Consider the following 25,013-nt stretch of genomic DNA (forward strand, 5'->3'; position numbering starts at 1 on the left):
TAGAGAAACTTATAAACAAGTACACCAACATACTATGTACAAGAAAGTTCACAGAAGGAAATTGCACAAATGTCCGTCAACAATAGACTGAATATATTCACATAAAGGAACACTATTACTACAAAGAACACAAAGTGGTACCTACCACCCTTAGACCCAGGCAACCAGGGGCTCTGCCCTGAGCCCCACTCTTTAGAACAGCTCTCCTCCCTGCCTTCTTCCAGCTGTGACCTTCCTCTTGGAGCAGGTAGTCGGCTGGACCTTGAGTTCCTTTTCTAAACCAGACTCCAAGTACCCAGTTCTCTAGAGTTCTCTGTCCAAATGGCCTTGATCTCATTTTTAGGGCCTGAATGGGCCTCCTCAGGTTCATCCTCCCAAGAACAGGCAGCACCAGTGGTGTGCCCATGCCCAAGTCCAAGGGATGGCCAGGGGTCATCTGTTTGCAAGTAGAGTGGGTATCTACACATGTGTGTGCAAGGCCCCTTGTGGTACAGGAGGCAGCTAGAACAGGAAGAGATAGAGAGGATGACCCACGGGGTCTCTCTGCTTGCACTTTTGTCCTAAGCCCCACAGATGTTAGGGTTGATGCTGGATGGATAGATCTTACATAATACTGAGCTAAAAATTAGGTTCACACACACAATATAACGTCATTTACACAAAGTTCAAAAAGAGGCAAAATACAGTGTTAGAGATACAGATAATTCAGAAAGAAAAGCAAAGAAAGGTCACCACAAAACTAAGAATGAGGGATGCTAGAAGACACAGTTTACAACGTGGAAGGGACACACGAAGGCTTCTAGGATGCTCAAGTGCTCTATTTCTTTACCTGGATGGTAGCTATACGAGCATTCATTTATAAGTATTCACTAAATAGTAATATATGTTATCTATTTCTTCAAATTATGTTTTATTTCACTAAATATTTAACCTGAAAATAAAATGCCTGTTGTCAAGTTTCCTTTTCTTTCATCCATGTTTCCTACTCACAGTTCACATTTCTCTCCTTCACTATTTGAAACCTTCATATATTTATCTATTAAAAAATACTTTCAGAATTCATGAAACCACATGTAGTTGCAGATCTCAAAATAAAATGAATTCTAGGAGCAATAGGGCTATTGAGTGGAGGAAAAAGATGTCCAAGGAGATTACTCATGTATCTACTTTGGGATGAAAAAATTACAACTATTATTGAACGTAAGAATCAAGTTGGCATCCAATAATATGATGTCATAAGTGTGTCAGTATAAGAGAAACAGTCACACCGATGGAAAAGCCTGAAACATGAATGTTTCAAATGCAGCATTTGGGAAGAATACCTTTGAAATAAAGTATCTGCCTAAGTTCTTTAGTGGGGATTAAAAAAAAAGACAAGAAAGAATTCCTGAGGGTGACATCACGGGTAGTTGGCTCACCATCCTATGCCCTGCACTCTGCAGAGTTCTGGGCATTATAGTAGGCACTCAACAGCCATTGAATAGGTGACTAGGAAATGGAATCAGTATGCCTGAGACGACTGAGGGACCCTGAGGTTCTCTGCACAAGGCAGTCACCCTTCCTAAATTCCTGTGATACTGTCCTAAGAGCTGACCTATTTAACCTAAGAGCCCAATCTGACAAACGGCAACCAAATGTATCACTCTATCTCCCGGTTTATCACTGAGAGATGTGAGGCTGTATTTTCCAAAAATGAGCACACAATATTTCCAGTCCCACGTGCTCTTCTAGAACCTTGACATTCCTCATCAAGAGATGGAGTGTAGGGGCCGGCCTCGTGGCCGAGTGATTAAGTTCACACGCTCTGCTTCGGCGGCCCAGGGTTCGGCCGGTTCGGATCCTGGCTATGGACCTAGCACCACTCATCAGGCTGTGCTGAGGCGGCGTCCCGCATAACACAACCAGAAGGACCTACAACTAGAATATACAGCTATGTATTGGGGGGCTTTGGGGAGAAGAAGAAGGAAAAAAAAGAAGATTGGCAACAGTTGTTAGCTCAGCTGCCAATCTTTAAAAAAGAAAAAGAGATGAAGCGTACATCCCCTCCTTTTGAACTTGGGCAGGCCTTTGTGACCACCATGACAATACAGTATGGCAGAAGTTAACGCTGTGTGATTTGAGGGTAGGGCATAAAAAACAAGAGAGCTTCTATCTGGGCTCAGTCTCTTGAAACACAGCTTTGGAGCCTGAGTCACTGTGTACAAAGTCTGACTACCCTGATGCCATAGCATGCTTGAGAGACAGGAGCGAGGCCAGAAGAGTCCCAGCTTTTCAGTCCCCAGCTCTTTGGGTTTCCCCGCCCAGGCACCAGATATCTGAGTCAGGAAGCCTTTGAGCCGACTCCAAGCCCAGCCACTATCTGACAGCGACCACATGAGAGACCTAAAACAACAACCACTTAGCCATCCTAGTCAACCCCCAGAATCATGACAGATAATAAAACGGATGGTTGGTGTTGTACACCGTTAATTTTGTTACATTGCAACAGATAACTGATGCAATACATAATCCAGATCTGAATGCAAAACATTTTTTGTATTTATATCCTAAGTGGACACTAACAACACAGAGAAGATTTCAGTTTTTATTTAACAAAAATAGTAGTCTGGGATTTTTTTTCTGAAACTACTCTGATCACAAAAATCTAAATCAGCAAAACTAATCAAACTCGCCTTCCAACTCATCTAAATAGAGTTCCAGTGAGTTTTCAAAACCCAATGGCCATCAAAATCTTTTTTAACTTTCAAAAATGAAATTAACCCAGGGGCTGGCCCTGGGGCGTAGTGGTTAAGTGTGGTGTGCTCAGCTTCAGTGGCCCGGGTTCGAGGGTTCAGATCCCAGGCACAGACCTATACCACTCATCAGGCATGCTGTGGCAGAGACCCACATATAAAATAGAGGAAGACTGGCAACGACGTTAGCTCAGGGCTAATCTTCCTCTAGAAAAAAATAGAGGAAGACTGGCACAAATGTTAGCTTGGCAAATCTTCCCCAGCAAGCAAAAAAAAAAAAAAAGAGACATTAATCCTTTCTCATTTACTTCCCATAGGCCAACAGTTCTCAAAATGTAGTCCCTGGAGCAGCAGTATTAACATGACACGGGAACATGTTAGAAACTCTGAGGGTGGAGCCAGGTGATTCTGATGGATGCTAAGTTTGAAATCCACTGCCCTGGGGTTTGTCATATTCCTTCTTTCAAATTTATAAGCACTTTCTTTATTTCATTTGCTCTTCATTATACTCTACAATGCAGGCAAGGGCAGCTACCATTCTTATTTTATAATTGAAGAGACTGAGGCTTGGAGTAGATAATGAAAGAACTTATCCACGTTGATACAATTAAGACACAGAGCTGAGAATGGCAACTTAGATGCCTAAGTTTAACATCTGCTGGATACACTTAGGCAGTGAATGCTTCCAAATTATTCGAATTTATAGTTTTGAACAAGCTAATTGGTCAGGCTTCTTGATAATTTTAGTGTATATGTTTAGGGGTGACATCACAGGGAGCAGGAACTTGGCATTTGAACGCTGACTCCCCCATTAATGCTGTGTAATCTTGGCGAAGAAACTTAACTTTCCTGAACCTGCCTCTGTGCGGGCTACTTCTAATAATAGTACTTCAGGGGTTAACAATAACAGCTAACAACTGGGCTCTGACTCCACACCAAGCAGGGCTCTACATGCTGAAATGAGTTATCTTCTTTTATCCTTCTAGTAACACTGTGAGGTAGGAATTATTACTACCTCAATTTTAGAGGTAAAGAAATTGAAGCACAAAGTGACTAAATACATTTCCCAGATCACAGAACTCCCTGTGGAGCAAGACAGACAGAACTGGAGCCCAGGAAGTCTGACCCCAGAACCTAAACGCTTGATCTTATGCTTTCTCACTTAAAATAACTAAATGAGATGATCCATATGCGGTATCTAGTACAGGGCACACTGCAGGAATTCATAAACACAGGGAGTTATTTTATCGCTATCGTTACAAATATTTTGTATTACCATCTTTTGGTCCCTTCATAGGTAGGCCACTGCTATTTCCAGCACCCCAATATTCTAGGAAAGATGTCCAATAAATTAAAAATGGGTGAACAAAATGAAGGTGAAGGGAACAGGGAGTATATTGTGTATCTGGCTAAGTGTGTATCCTGAGAAGGACCAGTGACGGCATTCTCTGAATATTTAACATTTTATGCTTATAATTACTCCACTCAAACCTGAAGGATCACATTTAATTACAGGTCCCTTAACACACATAACCACATGTTACCGGTGGTCATAAAAACATGCAGTTAGCATTAAAATCTAAACATAATATTCTACTCAATGACCCCTTCTCAATCATTAGAAGATCTAAGAGAGGTGACAGTAAAATATTAACAGTACTGGCTTTTCGATTGCTAATTTTCTTACCAATTGTGCTTCCTCTTTGCTCTCAATGACTTTGTTACTGACGTTACAGAAAATTCAATATTATCTGAAAAATTAGTTAAGACTTACCTTCAATCCAACTGTCTACAGGAAAAGTTTTAAAGACATTTATGACTTCCTTGAGTAAATATGATAAAGCGCCCAGCCCCCAAAACCTGTTGTAGCATGGGGAGCTCCTTAGTACCTACAGTAAAGACCAAGCACATCGGCATCGTTAATTCCCATGTACTTACTTCCACTGCATAGTGGAAAGCCGAGGTGCCAGGATGCATGGATAGGTTTTGAAGAGGCTTGATATGTGGTTTCTCCCATCCAAACTCTGAGGACCACTCCACTGTCAACATGTGATCCGTGAAAACAGTTCCAAAAACCAGAGTATTTGGGTCTGGTTTTTCCTTTAAAACGGTAGCTGGTGTGATTATTAGATCTTTAGCCTGGGGAAAAAAAATCAGCACCATTAAAGAAAAGTCACTGAACATCCACTGGCAGCCATGATATAGAGGGTAAAAAGATAAAATTTAAGTCACTGGCTATTAAAAAGTGAAATCCCTTGACTTTTTTCCCCTAACCCTACAACTTACTTATTTTATAACTGGAAGTTTGTACATTTTGACCACCTTCACCCATTTCCCCCACCCCACCCCCACCTGACTTATAAATGTTGGCAACTACCTCAGAAATTTTACAATGCCATGGGAACCAAACAAATCACGCCTGGATTCAGAATTTGGCTTGTTGTTTGAAATCTCTGCAATGTACACTGCCTAACAAATATCAGAAACAAAATTCAGTGATATTTAGAAACAGAGGCAAAAACAGCAGATGGGGTAAAATGATGCAAAAAGGAGAACTCAATCTTTCTTTGTTACCATCATAGGACTCACGTTGAGCATTTGGAAAAGAAGAAAGAAGTGTCTTCTATAATAAAAACAGTGACACGCACAATGACTTGTTACACTAAAATGGATGTCATTAAGAACTGAACTTCTTGGTGATGGTTATCCTCCAACTCTCCCAAAGAATTCTTGGCAGAGCCTTCGAAACCCCCCTGGGTGCACTGGAGAAGAAATGAGCAGACTGAAGCAAATGTTCTCCTCTTTGAAAACAAGAATGAACACTAAGATACCAATCCTCTGTTCTGTGTGGAGGAAACAGAGAACAAAGGACCTCTTATTCAAAGGAAGACAAATAAGAGTAATAGGAAACAACCTCACAGTGCAGCATCTCACCAGCCCCCACAGAGCCAGCCTGCCCATTTCAAATGACCAAACACAGAAGCATACGAACCACAGACAATACCATCATTGACTTTACAACAGCCCTAGAAGGCTGACAAAAGCCACAGGGGAAGGAGCTTTTGGGCCAGTTAAAAAAGCGCTGTTAGGGGCTGGCCCTGTGGCATAGTGGTTAAACTTTGGTGCGCTCTGCTTGGGGGGCCAGGGTTCACATCCTGGGTGTGGACTTACACCACTCATCAGCCATGTGGTGGTGGCAACCCACATATAAAGTGGAAGAGGACTGGCACAGATGTTAGCTCAGGGTTAATCTTCCTCAGCAAAAATAAATAAATAAATAAAATAATAAATTTTTAAAAAATTTTTTAAATGCTATTAACCAGGACAGGTTCAGCTTGTTAACAGCTTGTAAGAGATGTCAAATTCCACTTCTTTTAATCCACAAAAGTGCTCATTTCCATCCAAAACCAAATACAGAACTTCACTTTACATCCTCAGCTTTTACCACTTTTAAAACAATCTAATTACTTCTGATCAGCTCACTGCCTTACAGCTGCCTTAGTCATCTCATAAATTATGAATGATAATCAGTTTTATTTTTAGAATAATATTCAGGCTGAAAATGCATTCTAAAACAACCGGAAAGCTCACATTACAGTGACGCATAAGGCATGAAGGACAACATGTCACTGTAATTTTCAGGCTAGTCTAGCAATGCTACTCTGGAATATGCCAATAAAATGACAAATTTGGGGGGGGAAAAAAAAACCCGACTTTCTTCTGTGGCTATTTAATCCAAGTAAGTTAACTTAAAACCCTTTCCTAAGAGCAAGAAAATAAACTTATTTAAAGGAATACATTCCAGCTAAATTGCTTTGATCCTTGAACCCCATTTCTCTCCTTTTATCCTCTAGATTCAGCAGGATGTTGGGCAAATTTGACATGCAGGCCAATTTTGCCAATTTCTGGCCTATTTTGTAAAAAAAGTTTTAATGAAACATAGTCACAGGATTCTTTTACCTTCAATGATGGCACAGTGCACTAACTATGTCAGAAATCTGATGGCCCTCAAGCCAAAAATATTTATTATCTAGCCCGTTACAAAACATTGTCAAGGGGGACGGCCCAGTTGTGCAGCAGTTAAGTTCACATGCTCCACTTCAGTGGCCCATAGTTGGCCAGTTTGGATCCCAGGTGTGGACACAGCACCACTTATCAAGCCATGCTGTGGCAGGCATCCCACATATAAAATACAGGACAATGGGCATGGATGTTATCTCAGAGCCAGTCTTCTTCAGCAAAAAGATGAGGATTGGCGGTGGATCTTAGCTCAGGGCTAATCTTCCTCAAAAAAGGAAAAAAAAAATTGCCATTAAAAAAAAAATTGCCAGGCCAGCTCTGTGGCTGACTGGTTAAGTTCGAGCACTCTGCTTCAGTGACCCAGGGTTTCGCCAGTTCAGATCCTGGGCGCAGACATGGCACTGCTCATCAGACAGGCCATGCTGAGGCAGCATCCCACATGCCACAACTGGAAGGACCCACAACTAAAAAAACATTCAATTATGTACCAGGGGGCTTTGGGGAGAAAAAAGAAAAAAGAAAATCTTTAAGAAAAAAAAAACTGCCAATCCCTCTAGACTGTTCAGACAAGAACTCTGACTAGAGTACTCACAGTTAAATCTCCAACCATCGCACAGTGCCTGGCACACACAACAGTAAAGGTTTTCTTACCTACTGAGAAAAAGGTTTGGCTGATTTCAGATGAACTCCCTAATGAATGACAGATTCATTCTCAGAAGATGGCCGGGATTTAAAGGGAGTGAAATTCTACCATAAACTTTTATGACATGAATGGTTCCACAGTATTCTTGCACAATGAAGCACTTGTGATTTTGCTTCAGTTACTAGCTTTTTTTAGGGGATGGCGGGGAGATCCTGGGCTAAGAAAATTCTGGAACCATATCAATATAGTAAGACAAATTTAATGCAAATTTTCATCTAAGACTATTAATAAAGGTTTCTTATTAAAGGGGAAGGTAAGACACAAAACAAGAACAGAAAGATGAGAGTAGGTGAAAATGGAGAGGAGGCAGGGTGGGTAGAAATGGTGAGTTTTTTATACTCACTGAATTCTGGATACATCTTAAATATTGCAAAGGCAACAGAGCTCTTAGTATTTTGTAAATGACTGAACCAATAATTTGCATGGTTCTTTAAAAGTAACGGAAAAGTTCATCCTCCCAGCTGCTATTTCTATCATTAGCTAATCAATTCTATCATTAGTTAACCAACAAGAAGCTGCCCACACATGATCATTATACCTTTAAGGAGGTCTAAGCTCTACAACAACTTTTCCTGCCACAAAACCAAGACAATGGAATATATACAACTTTATTTCAATGACACATCATATTTTATTTCAATCTACATAATATTTTAAAAACAAGACTATGTCTTTGCCTCATATCAAACAACTGTAGGGTGATTTTTCTTTCCTTCCCTTGTTCCTCTTTCTTCCTCATCTGCTTTATTATTCTTAGTCTTTTGCCTTTTTATTCACCCAGTGAACATTAGCTGCACCAGCACAGTAGCTCAGGCACTGCACTGAGTAAACACAGGAGATACCAGATGCGTATAGCACAGCCCTTGCTTCTCCAGCAAGCTCACCATCGGCCATGGACAGGCAGCAGCTGCTGTGACCAAGTGTTATTCATTCATTTAACCTCATATTTTTTGAGCTATTTATTATGTACCTGCATTGTCACAGGCTCAAAGGAACCTCAGGGAACAAAACAAGTCCTGTTCTCTTAGTAAGAGGAAACAGTAAAAAGAAACAAATGGATAAATAGATGTCAGGAGGTAATTAGTGCTATGAAGAAAATGAAAGCAGCTGTAAAAGGATAGAGTGGGAAAGAGAACGTTTCTTTTAAATACAAGGGTTAGCTAGGAAAGGCCTCCCTGATGAAGCAACATTTGAGCAGAAGGTAGGCCATGTAGCTATCTAGGGGCAAAGTATTCCCAACAGAGGAAGCAAGTGCAAAGGCCCTGAGGTGGGAACATGCTTGGCATGTTCAAGAAACCCCAAAGAGCCCAACGTGGCAAGAATGCAGGAAATGTGGGAGCGGTAGGAGAAAGTCATACAGGCACTGTGGCTGCTGCAGTAGGAAAAATGGATGGGCCAAGAGAACCAGTTCCTCCAGTGTATACTGACCCACGTTCCAATTCTCCATGAATTCTGGCTCTGTACAACCGAGATTGTACCATCTTTCTTATTTCCCCAGGAATCTTCACCATAAGTGCTGCTGGCAATTAAAGTAATCCCAGCTTCTCTCTCTATTCCACGCAATCTGAAGGAGCCATGAAGAATAATGCCAGAACCATGGCTAACTTCCTTTCATTTCTCGCTGTTTTAAAAGAATGAAGGAGAAAGGAGAAAGGGGAGAAGGATAGTGTCACTGGTGGTAAAATAAGAGACTCTGGGTCATATGGAGCTTTCTCCTTGAGCCTCCACACTTCCCCCTCTGCATCAGTGACTCCCACCCTTGGCTGCACAGTGGATTCAACTGCGGAGGTTTTTAACCACCCTCAACTGGACCCCATTCCGGAACTGAATCAGAATCTTGGAGAGATGAGGTGAGGGGGTTGGTTGGTTGTTTTGCTTTGTTTTAAGTTACCCAAGTGATTCTAACTGTGCCCTCAGGGATGAGAGCCATACCACACCATCTCCCTTGAAGATTTCCTCACCTTGAAGAGCAATGCTTCCCAACATTGGCTGCTGAGCTGATTTACCTGGGAAGATTGTGTTTTTTTAGAAAAATACCACTGCCCATGCCCTACCTAAGATCAATGAAAAAGACACTCAAGAGTGGGGGTCCATACAGAGGAAGGGCTGAGAACCACTGACAAGAGATACAAGTCTCGGGGGCTGGCCACGTGGCCGAGTGGTTAAGTTCGCGCGCTCCGCTGCAGGCGGCCCAGTGTTTCGTTAGTTCGAATCCTGGGCGCGGACATGGCACTGCTCATCAGACCACGCTGAGGCAGCGTCCCACATGCCACAACTAGAAGAATACACAACTATGTACCGGGGGGGCTTTGGGGAGAAAAAGGAAAAAATAAAATCTTAAAAAAAAAAGAGATACAAGTCTCGTGAATTTTGAATTCTTACTAAAATCCACGTACTCTTTTGCAATCGTATGACCTTGGTTATCCCAAACTGAACATATCTAAAATGGAACACACAACACTTCCTTTAAAATTGGGGTCCTATTTCTGATATTCATATTATTTTCTTTATTTTGAGGAAGATTAGCCCTGAGCTAACTGCTGCCAATCCTCCTCTTTTTGCTGAGGAAGACTGGCCCTGAGCTAACATCTATGCCCATCTCCCTCTACTTTATATGTGGGATGCCTACCACAGCATGGCGTGCCAAGCGGTGCCATGTCCGCATCCAGGATCCGAACAGGTGAACCCTGGGCCACCAAAGCGGAACATGTGCACTTAACTGCTGCACCACCGGGCCGGCCCCTTATATTACTCTCTACTTCTTTACTTCTTAATTCTTATTTTTAAAATGCTGCTGTAAAGAAGAAAAGCAAAAGGAAAAGGAAAAAATTTCCAACTACAACCCTGGCAACCACATTCCCGCTTGCCAGAGATGACCTCTGCTACAAATTCATTGTGCATTTTTCTTATATTTTCTTTGCATCTTTATTATCTTTGAGGCCATTTATCATTCTCACAACATTCTCCCAACCCTCAGTTTCCCGTGTCAATCACTGAATTGAGACACTTGTGCTTATAAGTATTTCTTTAATAAATCTGATTCCTCAATTTCTCCTACCCTCTCGGTAGCAAATATCTAGTGTCTCTTCCTCATAATCCCTCATGAACATAATCACATGCTTGATCATGCCCTTCAACGCCCATGGACAGCTAAATGGCTACAGATTCAAGTCCAAATATTGTAACCCAAAAATCAAGAAGCCCAAGTATGGCACTAACCTCCTTTTTCAATTCCACCTCTCACTAAGGTTCTGCATAAACCTTTTACTTATAGCTTTTACTTATCGTTTAGCAATGCATTCAGCTGCAAGTAAGTAAAAAACAAAGAGGAGTTGGTTTTCTCCCACCGCAAGTGGGGAGGAGCCAAGCCTGGCAGCATCCCATAGTGTCAAGGCTCTGTGATGTTCTTGACCCTCTCCTCACAGTGAAAAGAAGGCTGCTATAGCTGTAGCTTCAGCTTTAATGACCTAATCAAGGTCCAAAGAAAGAGGAGGAAAAGGACCATACTAGCCACATCTGTTCCCTTGAACACAAAAGCAAAATTCTCCCAAAAATTCCCTTATGCCTTCTTGGTTAGAAATGTGTCACATTGATCTCTCTCGCTGCAAGGGAGGCTGGGAATGCAAGTTTGTCACCCAGGGCTAGTCAGAGAATTGCAAACAAAATCAGGGTTCTGTTAACAAGGAACACAGGTAGGGCTGTATTTTGGGTACACGTGACCCCGAACACTTACCAGCCCTCAGGCATTCTTCTTTACATGCTTTTGTCTAACAAGGAAGGAGGGATGGAAGGACTAAAACTTCCCACCCTCCCCTCTTGGGCCTCCTGTCATTTCCTCCACCTGTCACAGTGGACATGCAGTGCCTCCAGTTTATCCAAACTCCCTTATTTCTTCCTCCAGCAGTAAGTGTGGAACTGTAGTTCTGACCCAGAAACCTGGTGGTAGTCTCAGCTTTTCAAACTGCCTCGCACCTGCTTTACTCACTGCTCATAGAACCCTTCTATCTAGACAGCTAATCCTCCAAAACGCTTGGTTTGGCTCTAAAAAATCCTTTTAATTGACTTGAACCATTGGGAACGGAAGTCATTTCTCTTTATTATGTTGACTTAACTCTCGTTTAGCGCAGTAAGGATTATATATACATATCAAATATGTCTGGTTAATTCTGTTCTAAACTTCACTAAATTTGGATTGATCACCATGGTTATGGTTATCTCAACATAATAGACTGCTACAGTTTTTATAAAAAAACATTTATATTTACTATATTTCATAAAAACGTTTTTGTTGTTGTTTTTATTACAAACCCTTAAAGAATCAACTTTAAGAATGATTATGGCCCAATATATCATTTTTACCTTTCTGGACTCTCTCCTTAAAATACTTCTAGGACCATCCATAGTGACACCCTGGCCCTGAGAGGTCAAGTTAGTAATGGCAAAGCAGAGATATAGAATAAGGTGTTTTTATGCTCGACTTAGTGCCTTTGTAATTATAACATGTTAATACTAGTTAAGTTACTAGAAATTGAGTATAAGTTATTAAATTACCAGGTATTAGCCCTATTTCAGTAAACTACTATATCCTTTTATAAGACATGTGATTTCTTTTCTTTTCTTTTTTTTAAAGGCTAATCCTTTTTTTTTTCCTCCACAAATCCCCCCACTACATAGTTGCATATTTTTTTTAGTTGTGGGTCCTTCTGGTTGTGGCATGTGGGACGTCCCCTCAGCATGGCCTGATGAGCAGTGCCGGCAAAATCCTGGGCCACTGAAGCAGAGCACGAGAACTTGACCACTCGACCATGGGCCGGCCCTGACACATGATTTCTTAATGATATGAATAGTAACCTTCTAACTTTCTAATTTGTACTTAAGGATTGCCCTATACACAGTTGTTTACAGTAATGCACAATTGGGCAGCTTCCGAATTTCATCAAGAACTCTAATTTCCTTTATTTGAAAAAATGTCTGCAATTCTGGAAACTCAAAATACCAGCTTTTAACCTGAGCTCAAAGAGAAATTACCTAAGTATACTAAATCTAAACAATTAGGGTGATACAGGTGAACGAAGTTCAAAAGTAAACAAACAATGTTAACTGAAGGTGTGTGACTGGTTTTGAGTAGACACGAAATGTAAGTCTGAGAGAAAAAAGTCATTGGCATAAAAGAAACAAATTTTATAAATAATTTTTATCAGTGTTCTATAGAAATTATTTTCTTTTTCTACATTTCCTTTCCAAAGATGGCTAAAAATAACAGTATTTGTAAAATGATACTTTCTCCTGCGTAATTAATCTCTTGCCAATGCTCCATGCTCTCTGATGACTTCAAAGTCAGGATGGTTCATACCAAATGCTTGTGGAAGAATTCGGAAGGCCACAATGACTGGCTTGTGAAATGACAAGAAATACTGACAGAAACAGGGCATATGAAAAACCAGAATTTCCTAACTCAAATTGCATAGTTGGGTTAACCATTTGGTTTGAAATGGGAAAGCCCATAGCAGGCTAGTACAAGTCGGTTGAGAGCATCTGAGGACGGTGTCAGCCTCCATTCAGCTTCTGCTCACCACTCAATGGTGCATCTATACTTGACTGCACTGGCCTCAGTACTTACACTTTCAAAGACTATCTCTGCACTGCGACTGTATCAGAAGCTGCATAACTTTGTTCTACAATGAGCACATTTTTCTTACTCTATTTGGAAAGCCTTTGCCGCTACATTCATTATCTTTTAGTGACACTCTTAAAATCTAATGGGGAGGTAGGAAGAGGAGAATTACAGATTTGGAGTGTCACGTTCTGTGGAGATCTATAAAACAGGGGGAATTGGAAGAAATAGATAGCTGACCTCTTTGAAACAAAGATACTGGCGTTCACACAAAGATTCCATAGGATTCTCCAGTAATAAGGCATCTCATTGCTGATCCCTGTGGGAAAACTGCATCCTCACTTAAAAACGACCACGTCAAAATGGGGGAGGAGAGGCAATATGAAAACCATCCAAGAGAGACCCAAAAGGCAGTTTAAAAGTTATAAATGGGGTAAATCAAGGAGATAGAAAAATATGTCAAAGTAAAGATAGTCCTATAAAACCCAACACTTTTCTCTCACAAATTACCAATTTGTTTTCATTTGCTGCATCACATATGCCCTCTAAATACCACCACCATTACTACGCATGTTTTGCTATGTAAATGCGTGAGTGTGGAATGTCAATATACCTCCCCTTTAACACCTAATATGTAGAAATCTAAATTAATAAAGAGATTATTTACATTATGAATTCATTCTTCACTTTGCAAAAATTCTTCTTTATGTATAAAAGTAGAAAGGTCTTTAGGGAAAATTGTGTTTATCTATATCCTTTGAGGAAGGTACCTACTGTATAAAATGACCCCGAGTAGAAGGTACCTACTGTATAAAATGACCCCAAGTAGGAGTCCCTTTTATCTCATTTTTTCTAGGACCCATATCTCAATATTAATCCTCAAAATTCATTAGAGCTTAGTCTTCATAGACTAGCAGAACAGAGTAGATCAGCTCTAGGGCTACAGAAGATATCTTTAAAGGACCAGGAATATTATGGACAAATAAAATTCACAACCTTATTTTAGTGAGGAAATTACTCTATTCTGTTATATTCTGGTTTTTAAAAAATCCTGAGAGCAGACACCTTTTCCTCAATTTATCTTGGAATTCCCAATTCGTGGCACAGTCCCGGGCACATAGTAAGAGCTGGGGAGGTGTGAAATTGACGAGTCAAGTTTCACTCCCTCTCTGAACCCCGCCAGGCTGTGAGATCATTAGGACACTCTGTGCAATGGATGACAATTCACGGTGACTGAAACTGGCAGCAGGAAAGGAGAAGGAGGCAGAAAGAGGAGAAGCAAAAACCTCCATGGTTGGGGTGGGGAGAGAGGTGGAGAGAATGACGTACAGAGAAAATAACAAAACACTTTATGTTTGTATTTTTACGATTTTCAAAATACATTTAGAAGATTCTTTCTCATTTGCTCCTCACTATTCCTCTGTGAAGTATGGGATTATTTATTACATAAATCTCATAATTTAGACAGAAAAGGAAATACAACACTGTTACTTTGAAATGTTAGGTGCTGCTTAAAAAGAAAAATCATCAGTTTAACTTTCCACAAGGACAGCGAAGGGTTATACTTATTATACAATCAGATAAACCTCTAGGTGAATATTCACAAGTTGATTATTCTCCAAGAAAAATTTATGATTCATGAAACAAAATAAGCAATTAACTGCCAGTTAATTTTAGATGTGATCAATCTACGACTGTTCCCCAAATGATTTTTTCCCCCTAAGAGTGAAATTTAAAATGCGTGGCAGCATATCTAAACTACTGTATAAACCAGAGAAAATTGCCCCAAATCTCAACAAGAAATAGATTTATTAGGTTGAACTGTTGTTTCATTTAACCTCTGGCAAATAACTTACCTTAAAAGTCCCCACCACCTCTTTTGATCCTGTTTCTCCGGTGCATTCCGCGGAGCATCCATTATTGCAGTCCTTAAAAAAGAAGTAAATCCATTAAGTAAAACCAGGTGAGTAACCGGGGCCTGGAGGAATCAATATGACTCACCATTACAGCCTCTGCTCCGCTCCCGTCCGCAGGCGAACAGGAAAAGGAGGATCAAGCCCCAGGCGCGAGCGCCCAGAGAGAGCGTCCTGGGAGCGCTGCCCTTCACTTTCTACCCTGCCTGAGGTCGCGGCCGTTTTTGTCCTCCACCGCCGGCTTAGGGCAGACTGGTTAAATTCCGGGTTCGCCCTACCGAGCCGGGGCTCACCAGCAAAGAACAAGAAAGTAATTGTCTCCCTTACGTCCCGAGTAAATAGTCTCGACTAGGATTTTAAACCGTTTATAGAAAAATCTCCTGGGCGCGCTCAGCCTCGTGGTCTTGTCAATCACTGGCGCACAATAGCAAGCCTGGAAAAGGGATGAGGACGAGAGTGAACCATTTTCTCCACGGGCAGGGTCCTCCGACGCAGGCGCGTGGGCACCAAACCTCACACATTAAGGACAAAACCTCATGGAATTAGGGGATAATTTAAAAGATACTTGAGGACACAACGGATGCGGGGCGAATTGGAAAAAGGTGCAAAGATTAAAAAGAAAAAACCCAAAACCAAAAAAGCCTAATCCGCTAAATAGCTACGAGAGAAAGGGAAGAAAGGGATCCAAAGAGGCAGAATGCTGCGGTCAAAATATTTTGGGGTGGCGAAGACACGCGGGATGTGGCCGTCGGTTCTGGAGCCCAGAAATTCCGCTCTCGCCTCCTCCCCCAAAGCAGCGTCCATGGCGACCCTCCCGCTCCCCATGGCTGTCCGCGCCGCGCTCCGGAGCGGGTCCCCCGCGGGGCGTTAGACCTGGCCGGCAGGGGCCTCTCCGAGGCGAGGTTCGCAGGATGGGACTCTAGATTTCGGGCAGGGCTAGGGGAAGAGGGGACGCCTCGCTGGAGACGGAACGGCGGTGCGGGGCGAAGCACGACGGTGCAGGAAACGGCAGCAAAGGGCTTCGGAGACCTGGGGTCCAATCCGTCCCCCCCTTCCGCAGACCCCCGGGGGCGAGGTACCTGGCGGGCGAGGGCCGCGGCGGCGCGGGGCGGGCTGGCCATGGGGAGGCTCCGGGAGCGCGGGGCTGCGGAGAGCGGCGGCGGCACGCAGCGCACGGCTGGACCCGAATGCAGGCGGCACGGACGCGGCGGCGCGGGCTGCCACCGCCCGGGGCCCCGCGCCAGGGCCAGGCGCAGGGAACCACGTAGCCCCTCCAGCATCTCTGGGGGAGGAGCCTCCACCCTGTCTGGGCCCTCTCGTTCTTCAGTCGGGAAAATCAAAGCCCTAGTCGTGCCAGCCAGGCTCGGGCTGGGGCACGAGAGTGCGCGCCACGAGCGAGCGCCTTTCCCAGCGCAGGCACTTCGCGAGCATCCTTATTTAGCAAACAACCCCTGGGCCCGGAAACGCCCCTCCGGGTTAGCGAAAGCAACCTCGGGGAAATCAATTTACATTAGGGTAGATCTTCCGCCGACAAACCGACAAACGGCAGTTTCTGCCCGCGGACAGTTTGCAGCCGGGATTGGCAGTGCTTCATGGGCTCTTGTCTGCCACCGACCCCCACGTGCAAACTGAAGGGGAAGATCGCGAGTCTGGGTTTTAGATTTCTTTGCGCCATCTCCCCAAGTCGGATTTGTAACTCTGGGTATTGAGGGGCTACCAGGCTCACATTCCCTGAGAGCTATTTCTGCTCAAAGACCTCGATGGCACTTAGACGCAGCCATTCATCATTTTCAGGCAAAAACAGACCATCAAGATCTCCCAATGGAACTCTTTCGACAGTTTTATGATGTAGGCCTGTGATAGCAATATTTAGAAAGAGCGCTGGGAAGGGGACGTTTGAACTACTACCCAGGTTAGGAAGGGAAAAGGAAGATTGGAAGAGCTATTGTCTCTGCTGGCGTGATCTCCCGGGGCAATGTCAGCCTAAATATGAGCCTTCTCCGCTTTCAAGTTAATAGGAAGAGGATACTTGGGCTGGCTGGATCTTGGAAAAGGGGAAGGGCGGTTTATGCTGGATAAGAGCGGTTAAATCTGGTCTGGTTTTAGCCTTGATTTCATACGGCCCTAAAGACAATATAGCTCTAATCTTATCAACTCAGAAAACAACATTCACTTCTCACTTCCTCCCTCCCCTGCATACAAGGCATAGAAAAGCCTCTTATACTGGGGTGGAGTCCTAAATCTCCAGACATACAGTCCAGACGTGTCACAGGCCATCAAAGAGAGGCCAGTGTCGCTGGCAACTCAGACTCTTTTTAAAGAAATTTAAAATCAAATTGTAAAATTGAAGAAAAAAAAAAGACAGACTAAGTAAACTCTAGAGGTGCTAGTTTGAGTTTGAGACCCTTGCCCAAAGTTAAGAATTAGAAACCCTTAGTTGAAGAATTAGAAACTTTCTGTTCGAAAGGCTGTCTACACCAGACAGTCATACAAACCTTTTATGGTTTTAAAAGTAGCCTCTCACAACTCCAGTTTTCTTGCTATTTTAAACGTTACCGGTAAATCCTCCCTTTTCAGTCAAGAAAGCATATATAATACAAGAATGGTGTTATTAAAGAATGACCACAGTGTCACCTGCTCCTTTCCTCTCTTTCAGAGCCAAACTGTGTGAAAATGCCATCTGTATTAACTGCTTCTATTTCCACCCCCTTCAAGTGACTATAATTTGACGTCTGTCCAATTATTCTACCTAAACAAGATTCCTAATAGTTTGTTTTGCTCAACCCAATGGTTTTGCTTCCTGTACATTTTCATGGCTGCACCTATATGCTGAAGACACCCAAATATTTATTTTTTTCAGTTCACTTCTCTCCTGAGCAGTAAGTGCTTATAGTCAAATATCTATCTAAACTATTTATTATGTATTATTCTGTATGTGACATTTGTGAAGGCACTGGGCTGGGCTACATGCTGGAGATGCAATGTCAGCATACCTCCATCCTATTATCCTGCATTGCCTCCAGCCAGATAGAAAAATGTTACTTGTGTTAAAAAGTGTTAATTAATCCTACAAATGTAAAATTGCAATGTAACAAGTGCTCCGTGTGCTTTAAGAGCCTCTAGTAATGGCATGTAACTAACTCAGAAAGGCCTGGAAGGGCTTTCCAGCAAGAGATCCTTGAGCAGAGATCTGGAGGATAAAAAAATTTGCTAAAGGAGGAAGGGATGAAGAACATCCAGGATGAAAGTGAGTTCCAGGGTCAGAGGACATCTCTGAGAAGGGAAGGAATGTGGTGCTTACAGGGGACTAAAAGAGAGCCAGGGGCTGGAGAAGAGACAAGAGGAGAGAGCTGGGGCCAGGGTGAGACTGTGAGGGTGGGCAACCAGCCAACGATGTAGTGTCTTAAAGAGAGAGTTAAAGGATAAGCTTCCCCCAAAAAGTAAAAGCATGGCTGTCCTATGGATATAAAATGAACTTGTATTGTAGAGTTTATTTAACTCATTTAAGGAAGTTACCAGGCAAATGTTAAAACTGGTTCAAAGAACAGACACATTTCTGGGTCAGGAATAGTGCAATGAATTTGCAAATGGACATAAAACTGGCTTCTTCCACAGTACGGGAGAGAACTGAATCCTGATCTTCAGAATTTATTTACCTGTCTACAGACAAGAATTATTCTGCATATCTATCATTTATCTGTAAAATAATTCAAAAACAGGGGGCCGGCCCGTGGCCAGGTGGTTAAGTTCGAGCCCTCTGCTTCAGCGGCCCAGGGTTTCACCAGTTTGAATCCTGGGCGTGGACATGGCACCGCTCTTCAAGCCATGCTGAGGCAGCATCCCACATGCCACAACTAGAAGGACCCACAACTAAAAATACACATCTATGTACTGGGGGGCTTTGGGAGAAAAAGGAAAAATAAAATCTTTAAAAAAAAATGAAACAATGTAAAAACACAGTGAAAAGGCCCATGGAATCCTAAGAACAGGAAAAACATTTGAAAGGATTAGGTAGGGAATGAGGGTGGAGGGGTGACAGGATGGAAGGGCACTCTGCTGCAGTTTGGAGACTGGAGAAGGGCCCGGGTAGAAAGGAATGGATTTATGAGGATTTATTACAGAATCCACGTATGAGATGACCCCATTAATAAGTCGGACTTGGCGGGTGGTAGGTGATACAGATGGAGAGAAGCGGCCAGATTGCTGCAATCTTTAGATGATAGGATATGAGAAGGAATAAGGAAGAGACAGGTGCCAAAGAGGACTCCTTGTATTCTGGCTTGCTCCTCTGGTTGGTGATATTCACCAAGAAAAATAGAACACTGAAAAATGATGTGGTTTGAGGGGACAAGCAGGCATCTAGTTTGTGACACATTGAGTCTCGAGGTGCTTCTGAAACTGGCTGTTAGAGATATGCCTATCTGAAGCTAAAATGAGAGCTCTGGATTAGAAATAAACATTTGATGAGTTACTAGCACACAGATGGTAACTGAAGCTACGGGTGTGAATGAGAAGGTCATATCTGTGCCTCAGCTTTCTCATCTGCAAAATGGGACAACAGCAACACTTCATGTTTGCCAATTGGGATAGGTTATAATAACCTATGTAACAAATGTAAATTACTTAGAATCTTGCCTGGTAAGTCTTAATCTCTCAATAAATGTAGATAATGATCATTTATCCTAGTTGGCAAACATTTTCTTAAAGGGCCAGAGTGTAAATATTTTAGGCTTTGAGGGCCGTGTGTTCTCTGCTGCAACTACTCAGATCTGACACTGTATCACAAAAGCAGCCGTAGATACTATGTAAAAGAATGAGCATGGCCGTGTTCCCATAAGACTGTATTTACAAAAACAGCACAGAGTGGATATGCAGGTTGCTGACCCCTCCTCTATGCAGTTGCCTAGCTAGAAACAGAAGGGTGGTCCTTCAGACACAACCGCATGATCACCAATGTCTGTCCATTCTAGCTGCAAATATCCTGACAGTCGCCATTTCTCCAGTCATACTACAGCTCTCCAAGTAGTAAAGAGCTTTCCAGAAGCCTCTCTGCCTCCAGCCTTGCTTCCCTTTAAGCCATTCTTAGCATGGCAGCCAGAGAAATCGTCTCGAAATGCAGATCTGAACCCCTCTCTTCTTGGCTGAAAAATCTTGAAGGCTTTACATCATCCTTATGACAAAAGATTTTAGCAAGCTCCCCGACCCATCCCATATTCTGGCCCCTCCCCCTGACTCTCCAGCTCTCCTTTTGCTTCTCTCCCTCTCTCCAGCCACACATTTCACTTATTGCAGTCCTTCCTTGTGACGTCAGGCCTTCTCACAGCTGGCCCTCCCCTGAAACCCTCCGCGCCATTGCCAGGCTCTCTCATCCATCCTTTCTCCGTTTACACATCACTTCCTCGGGGAGACAACCCTGGATCCTATCTAGGCTATGGTGGGTCCCTCTGCTGTTTATTTCCATAGAATTCTTTCCACTTCAAAGTAACCGTCATGCTTTATTCTAATTATTTGGTTAATATTGCTCTAACTTTTATGATGGGAAATTGTACCTATTTTGTTCACTTGGCGATCTGCCCTCACCCATTGCCAGGCACACAGCTGAGAACTAACAACGACCTGTTCAATCGCAGCTCTCTGATTTTTGTAAAAATATATATTTAATATACTTTGGAATTTTAACCACCAAAGCTTACAATATAATAGATTAAAAAAGTCCCCAGAGCCCGCTCTATCCATAGATATAGGCTCCTTTCTCCACCGAATGGCTCTCCCTCAGCCTGAGTCTTTCTCTTTCCTTTTCCTTTGTTCTCGTCCTTCCCCCATCCTTCTCTTCCTTTAACCAGCCACCATATGGGCTTTCAATGTATTATGACTGTTAAGTGCTTTCCAACAGAACATTCTGTGATGATGGAAATGGTCTGTGTCTGCACCAAGCCACATGTGGCTATTGAGCATTTGAAATGTGGTTAGCGTGTGTAAGGAACTGAACTGTTCATTTTGCTTAATCGTAATTAATTTTCATTTACATTTAAATAGCCGCGTGTGGCTCTGGTGTAGCGCAGGTTTGGGCATCGTCATATGTTTGCTCATAGTTGAGAGCTGGTACCTGGCTCGATCACTTATCAATTCTATGAGTTTTGGCAAATTACTAACTTCTTTGGAGTCTCTCATTTAAAACTCAGAGTAGGTAATAAGGCAGTGATGAGATCCAACATGAAGCTGTGTATAAAGCACTCAGCAGTACTTAGCATCTCATAATTGCTTAATAAATGTTAGCTATTATTATATTTCTGTTTACATAATTTTAAAAAAATCATGATTGTTTTTCACTTATATATAGCCCTTGGATTAGGTGTATTAATGATCAGAACAATAATATATGAGGAGAGACCTCAAAAATGAACATTTGGCATTTCAAGTGTTTTTTTTTTTAAATGTAAACTCTGTAAAATACAAAGCTCAGTTTGGTTCATAAAACAAACTTCACACCTATTATTTACACGCTTTCTGGTTGGCCTTAGGAAGATAAAGATGGATGAGGCACAGCTCCTGCCTACCCTGAGAATCCCCATGTTATGACTCTGGGAAGGAAAGCCACAAAGAAATCTTGACAAAAGAATCCTCAGTTGGGCTTATTTAATGCCAGTTCCCCTTCAACCAAGTAAAATGAGCAATTCTCTGCGGTATGTTGATAGTTATTGTATCAGTTTCTTCGGACTGCTGTAACAAAGTACCATAAACTGGGTGGTTTCAAACCACAGAAACATTCTCTGGCAGTTCTGGAGGCTAGATGTGGGCAAGGCTATGCTTCCTTTGAAACCTGTGGGGAGGGGAGACTCCTTCCTTGCCTCTTCCAGCTTCTGGTAACCCCAGGTGGGTCTTGACTTGCCCCAGAAGCAGTTCAGTCACTAAAGGGAGATCACAGGTGTCCCCCTTTGTGTATCTGTTTCCTCCTCAAAAGACACCAGCCATATTGGATTAAGGGCTCCTCCTAATTCAGTTTGACCTCATTTTAACTTGATTACATCTGCAGAGACCCTATTTCCAAATAAGATCACATTCACAGGGACTGGGATTTGGGACTTCAACATATCTTTTGGGGGACACAATTCAACCCCAAGTAACTGTCAGCCTACAAAAACAGAAACCAGTTTAAGAGGCAAAACATTTATTTGGGGTCAAAGGACTACATCTGGGGAGCACAAATTCTGGTAGAAACCAGAAAGTGTCCCGATTATAGGAGAGGGGCTCAGAGTTTTTATGGAGAAAAGGGAGGAAGATGAGGTAAATTGTATTAAAGAAGAGTTCATTGGTACTAGATAAGGCAAGGCTAGGTGTGTAATTCATGGATTGACTTGAGTTTCAGTCATCAGCCCAAAGGCTAGACTTGTCCTTCAGTAATTGGTTAGCAATTCAGTCATCAGCAAAGTCCAATCTCATCAGTCCTTACAAACAGGATGTTATTGTCCTTATTGACTTACTGGAGTGTTGGTGGTTTAGTCCAGTTTGGAAGATAAAGAAAACAAGGCAATTCCTCTGAAATGGCTGCTCTAGCTCTATTTTATGGCTCTACTCATGTCATCTTTCACATTTTCCCCTTTTGATCAAGATCTTTCTCTGAAAGCATCACTGTCAAACACTGGAAAGTATTGCTGATCCGCCATCAAAGCATTGTTGGCCCCTCATTGCCAGGAAGGCTCATTCCTGGTATGTCGTGTCCCACATAGGAAAGAAAGCAGTTTTCTTAGGAGCCTTTAGGCCACGTTTGAGCAACAAGACTGCTAGAGCAGAGGAAGCTTCTACCATCAAGTTCATGTCAGGGTAAACATCTTCTGCAGTTCCATGAAGTTTCACAAGCCTTAGTAATCATTTCAAAGTGCTGAGTGCCCATTATCTGAATGGTGTTTTTATAACATGAGCTATGCAGAGGAGACAAGGTTTTATAACAATGAGAATTCCTATAATAACAAACAAAATGCTGTATCCAAATTGGAGAATAGACCTAAACTGGGAGGCAATGCCTGGGGCAGTCAGCTAAAGAGATCCAAGAACCACAGGATGTCAGTAGGCACTGCCTGTAACCATTCAGCTTGTGCCTGGATTCTGTCTAGTGCTGTCTCTACCTTGCCAGAGGTGTTTACCCAAGTAAAACAAGAGATATTTACAACAGTTATAAATGTTACCTCTTAAATCTCTGGAGGTTTGATTGGTTAGGCAAGAAGTTCTAGACACTTAGCACAAGGAATTAGGGGGAAAATGGTGGAGAGATTGTTAATTAAATGTCCTACATAATTCTCTAGATTCATGTACAGGATGAGGCTTCTGATGACAAACCCAAGAGTTAGAAAGATTTTTTCTATTTTGTAAGAGATTGGGAGATGTAGATAAGAATATTGTCTTTCTAAGAAAGAGAGGAGAAAATCAGGTAGAGTTGTGTCATGTCTTACCCAGTTCAGTTTGATGATCTGAAAGTTTATTAGAAAAGTGTATTCTAGAGTAAGTGTCAGAATCCTTTCCATGAATCTCTCTGAAGATGGAACATTTTTGCAAAAGCATCAGGGTAAAACAATAACTATCTATAGATGACAAAAGACTTAACATCATAATGTAATTAACAAAGAAACGGTTATTTTTATGACACACATTTTTAAGATAGTGACTAGAATTATGACTGATAACATTATCCCAAGACATATCAGAATTTTATATAATTTTTAGAACACTTATATTAATAACATTGACCCACACAATAGAACCTAAGAAAGTTTATCATCATTTATTTGACAATGCTTCCCATGAGATTTTACATACCAAATAAGCCTAATTAGTTTAATATTTCCCTTTTTATAGGAAGAGAACAAATTTTCTTGAGGTGAGGTGTTCTAGGGCCCTCTGGAAAATGTCAGTTATTTCCAGGTCAAAAAGACTTCATTTAGAATTTGATTTTAGGAAATTTGTCAAAACTATCAAAATGTTTTAAAACACTTGATCAAATAGGGTCATAAGCCACTGTGAAACAATGCTTAGTTATCCATTTAACCAAAATGACAATGGAAGATGTTAAAAGCATACACAGAGAGTTAAACCGTTGAAAAAACAAACCCCCCACAAACCCCTTAGTACTCTTAATAGAGAGGCCTCAGCTTTTTTTAAAAAAAAACTTTTTTGTTTGTGTGTGAGGAAGACTGTTCCTGAGCTAACATCTGTGCCCATCTTCCTCTGTTTTTTATGTGGGATGCCACCACAGTATGGCTTGATGAGTGATGTGTAGGTCTGCACCCAGGATCTGAACCCATGAACCCTGGGCCACCAAAATGGAGCACATGAACTTAACCACTACACCACTAGGCTGGCCCCATCAGCTTTCTGAACATAGGGAATTACTTTGATAAAACATAAAATCCCTGCCTTTTTGGTACACTACTCAAAGGTAAAGAAAAAAAACCTTCCACAATCTCTTTATTAAGAACAGAGAAGGGGGCCGCCTGGTGGTGCAGCAGTTCAGTGTGCACATTCTGCTTCTCGGAGGCCTGGGGTTCATCAGTTCAGGTCCTAGGTGCAAACATGGCACCGCTTAGTAAAATCCATGCTGTGGTAGGCGTCCCATGTATAAAGTAGAGGAAGATGGGCATGGATATTAGCTCAGGGCCAGTCTTCCTCAGCAAAAAGAGGAGGATTGGCAGTAGTTAGCTCAGGGCTAATCTTCCTCAAAAAAAAAAAAAAAAAAGGACAGAGTAAAAGTCCAAGAAAACTGTCCTTTAAGAGAGAGAAAACCAAATTCTAATTTTTTTTTTTGAGGGAGATTAGCCCTGAGCTAACATCTGCTGCCAATCCTCCTCTTTTTGCTGAGGAAGCCTGGCCCTGAGCTAACATCCATGCCCATCTTCCTCTACTTTATATGTGGGATGCCTACCACAGCATGGCTTGACAAGCGGTGCCATGTCCACACCTGGGATCCCAACTGGCAAACCCCAGGCCACCGAAGTGGAACGTGCGCACTTAACCCCTGCACCTCTGGGCCAGCCCCCCAA

At 42.2% G+C, this 25,013-nt stretch overlaps 1 protein-coding gene and 1 long non-coding RNA gene across 5 annotated transcripts in view; one reads left to right on the plus strand and one right to left on the minus strand.

Annotated features, from left to right (window-relative positions):
• The window catches only part of BCAT1 (branched chain amino acid transaminase 1), a 118,623-nt gene that overhangs the window by 64,846 nt on the left and 28,764 nt on the right, over window positions 1-25,013 (minus strand). The window contains exons 1-3 of one of the 3 annotated variants that reach the window (XM_023643242.2): window positions 16,062-16,612; window positions 14,926-14,997; window positions 4,671-4,871 (exon numbers count right to left, since the gene is read on the minus strand). In XM_023643242.2, coding sequence (XP_023499010.1) covers window positions 4,671-4,871; window positions 14,926-14,997; window positions 16,062-16,262 — 474 coding nt within the window. In that variant the 5' untranslated portion in view covers window positions 16,263-16,612. Of the gene's footprint in view, window positions 1-4,670; window positions 4,872-14,925; window positions 14,998-15,070; window positions 16,021-16,061; window positions 16,613-25,013 lie in introns of those variants that run through there. The other 2 variants (XM_005610981.4, XM_005610980.4) reach the window with 2 other exon arrangements.
• Window positions 20,302-25,013, plus strand: part of LOC106783284 (uncharacterized) — a 34,166-nt gene continuing 29,454 nt past the window's right edge. For both annotated transcript variants that reach the window (XR_002808681.2, XR_011439719.1), the window contains exon 1: window positions 20,302-20,416. This is a non-coding gene — a long non-coding RNA (uncharacterized lncRNA). The remainder of the gene's footprint in view (window positions 20,417-25,013) is intronic.

The sequence above is a fragment of the Equus caballus genome, chromosome 6 (assembly GCF_041296265.1).
Source record: "Equus caballus isolate H_3958 breed thoroughbred chromosome 6, TB-T2T, whole genome shotgun sequence".
NCBI classification, from domain to species: Eukaryota; Metazoa; Chordata; class Mammalia; order Perissodactyla; family Equidae; genus Equus; species Equus caballus.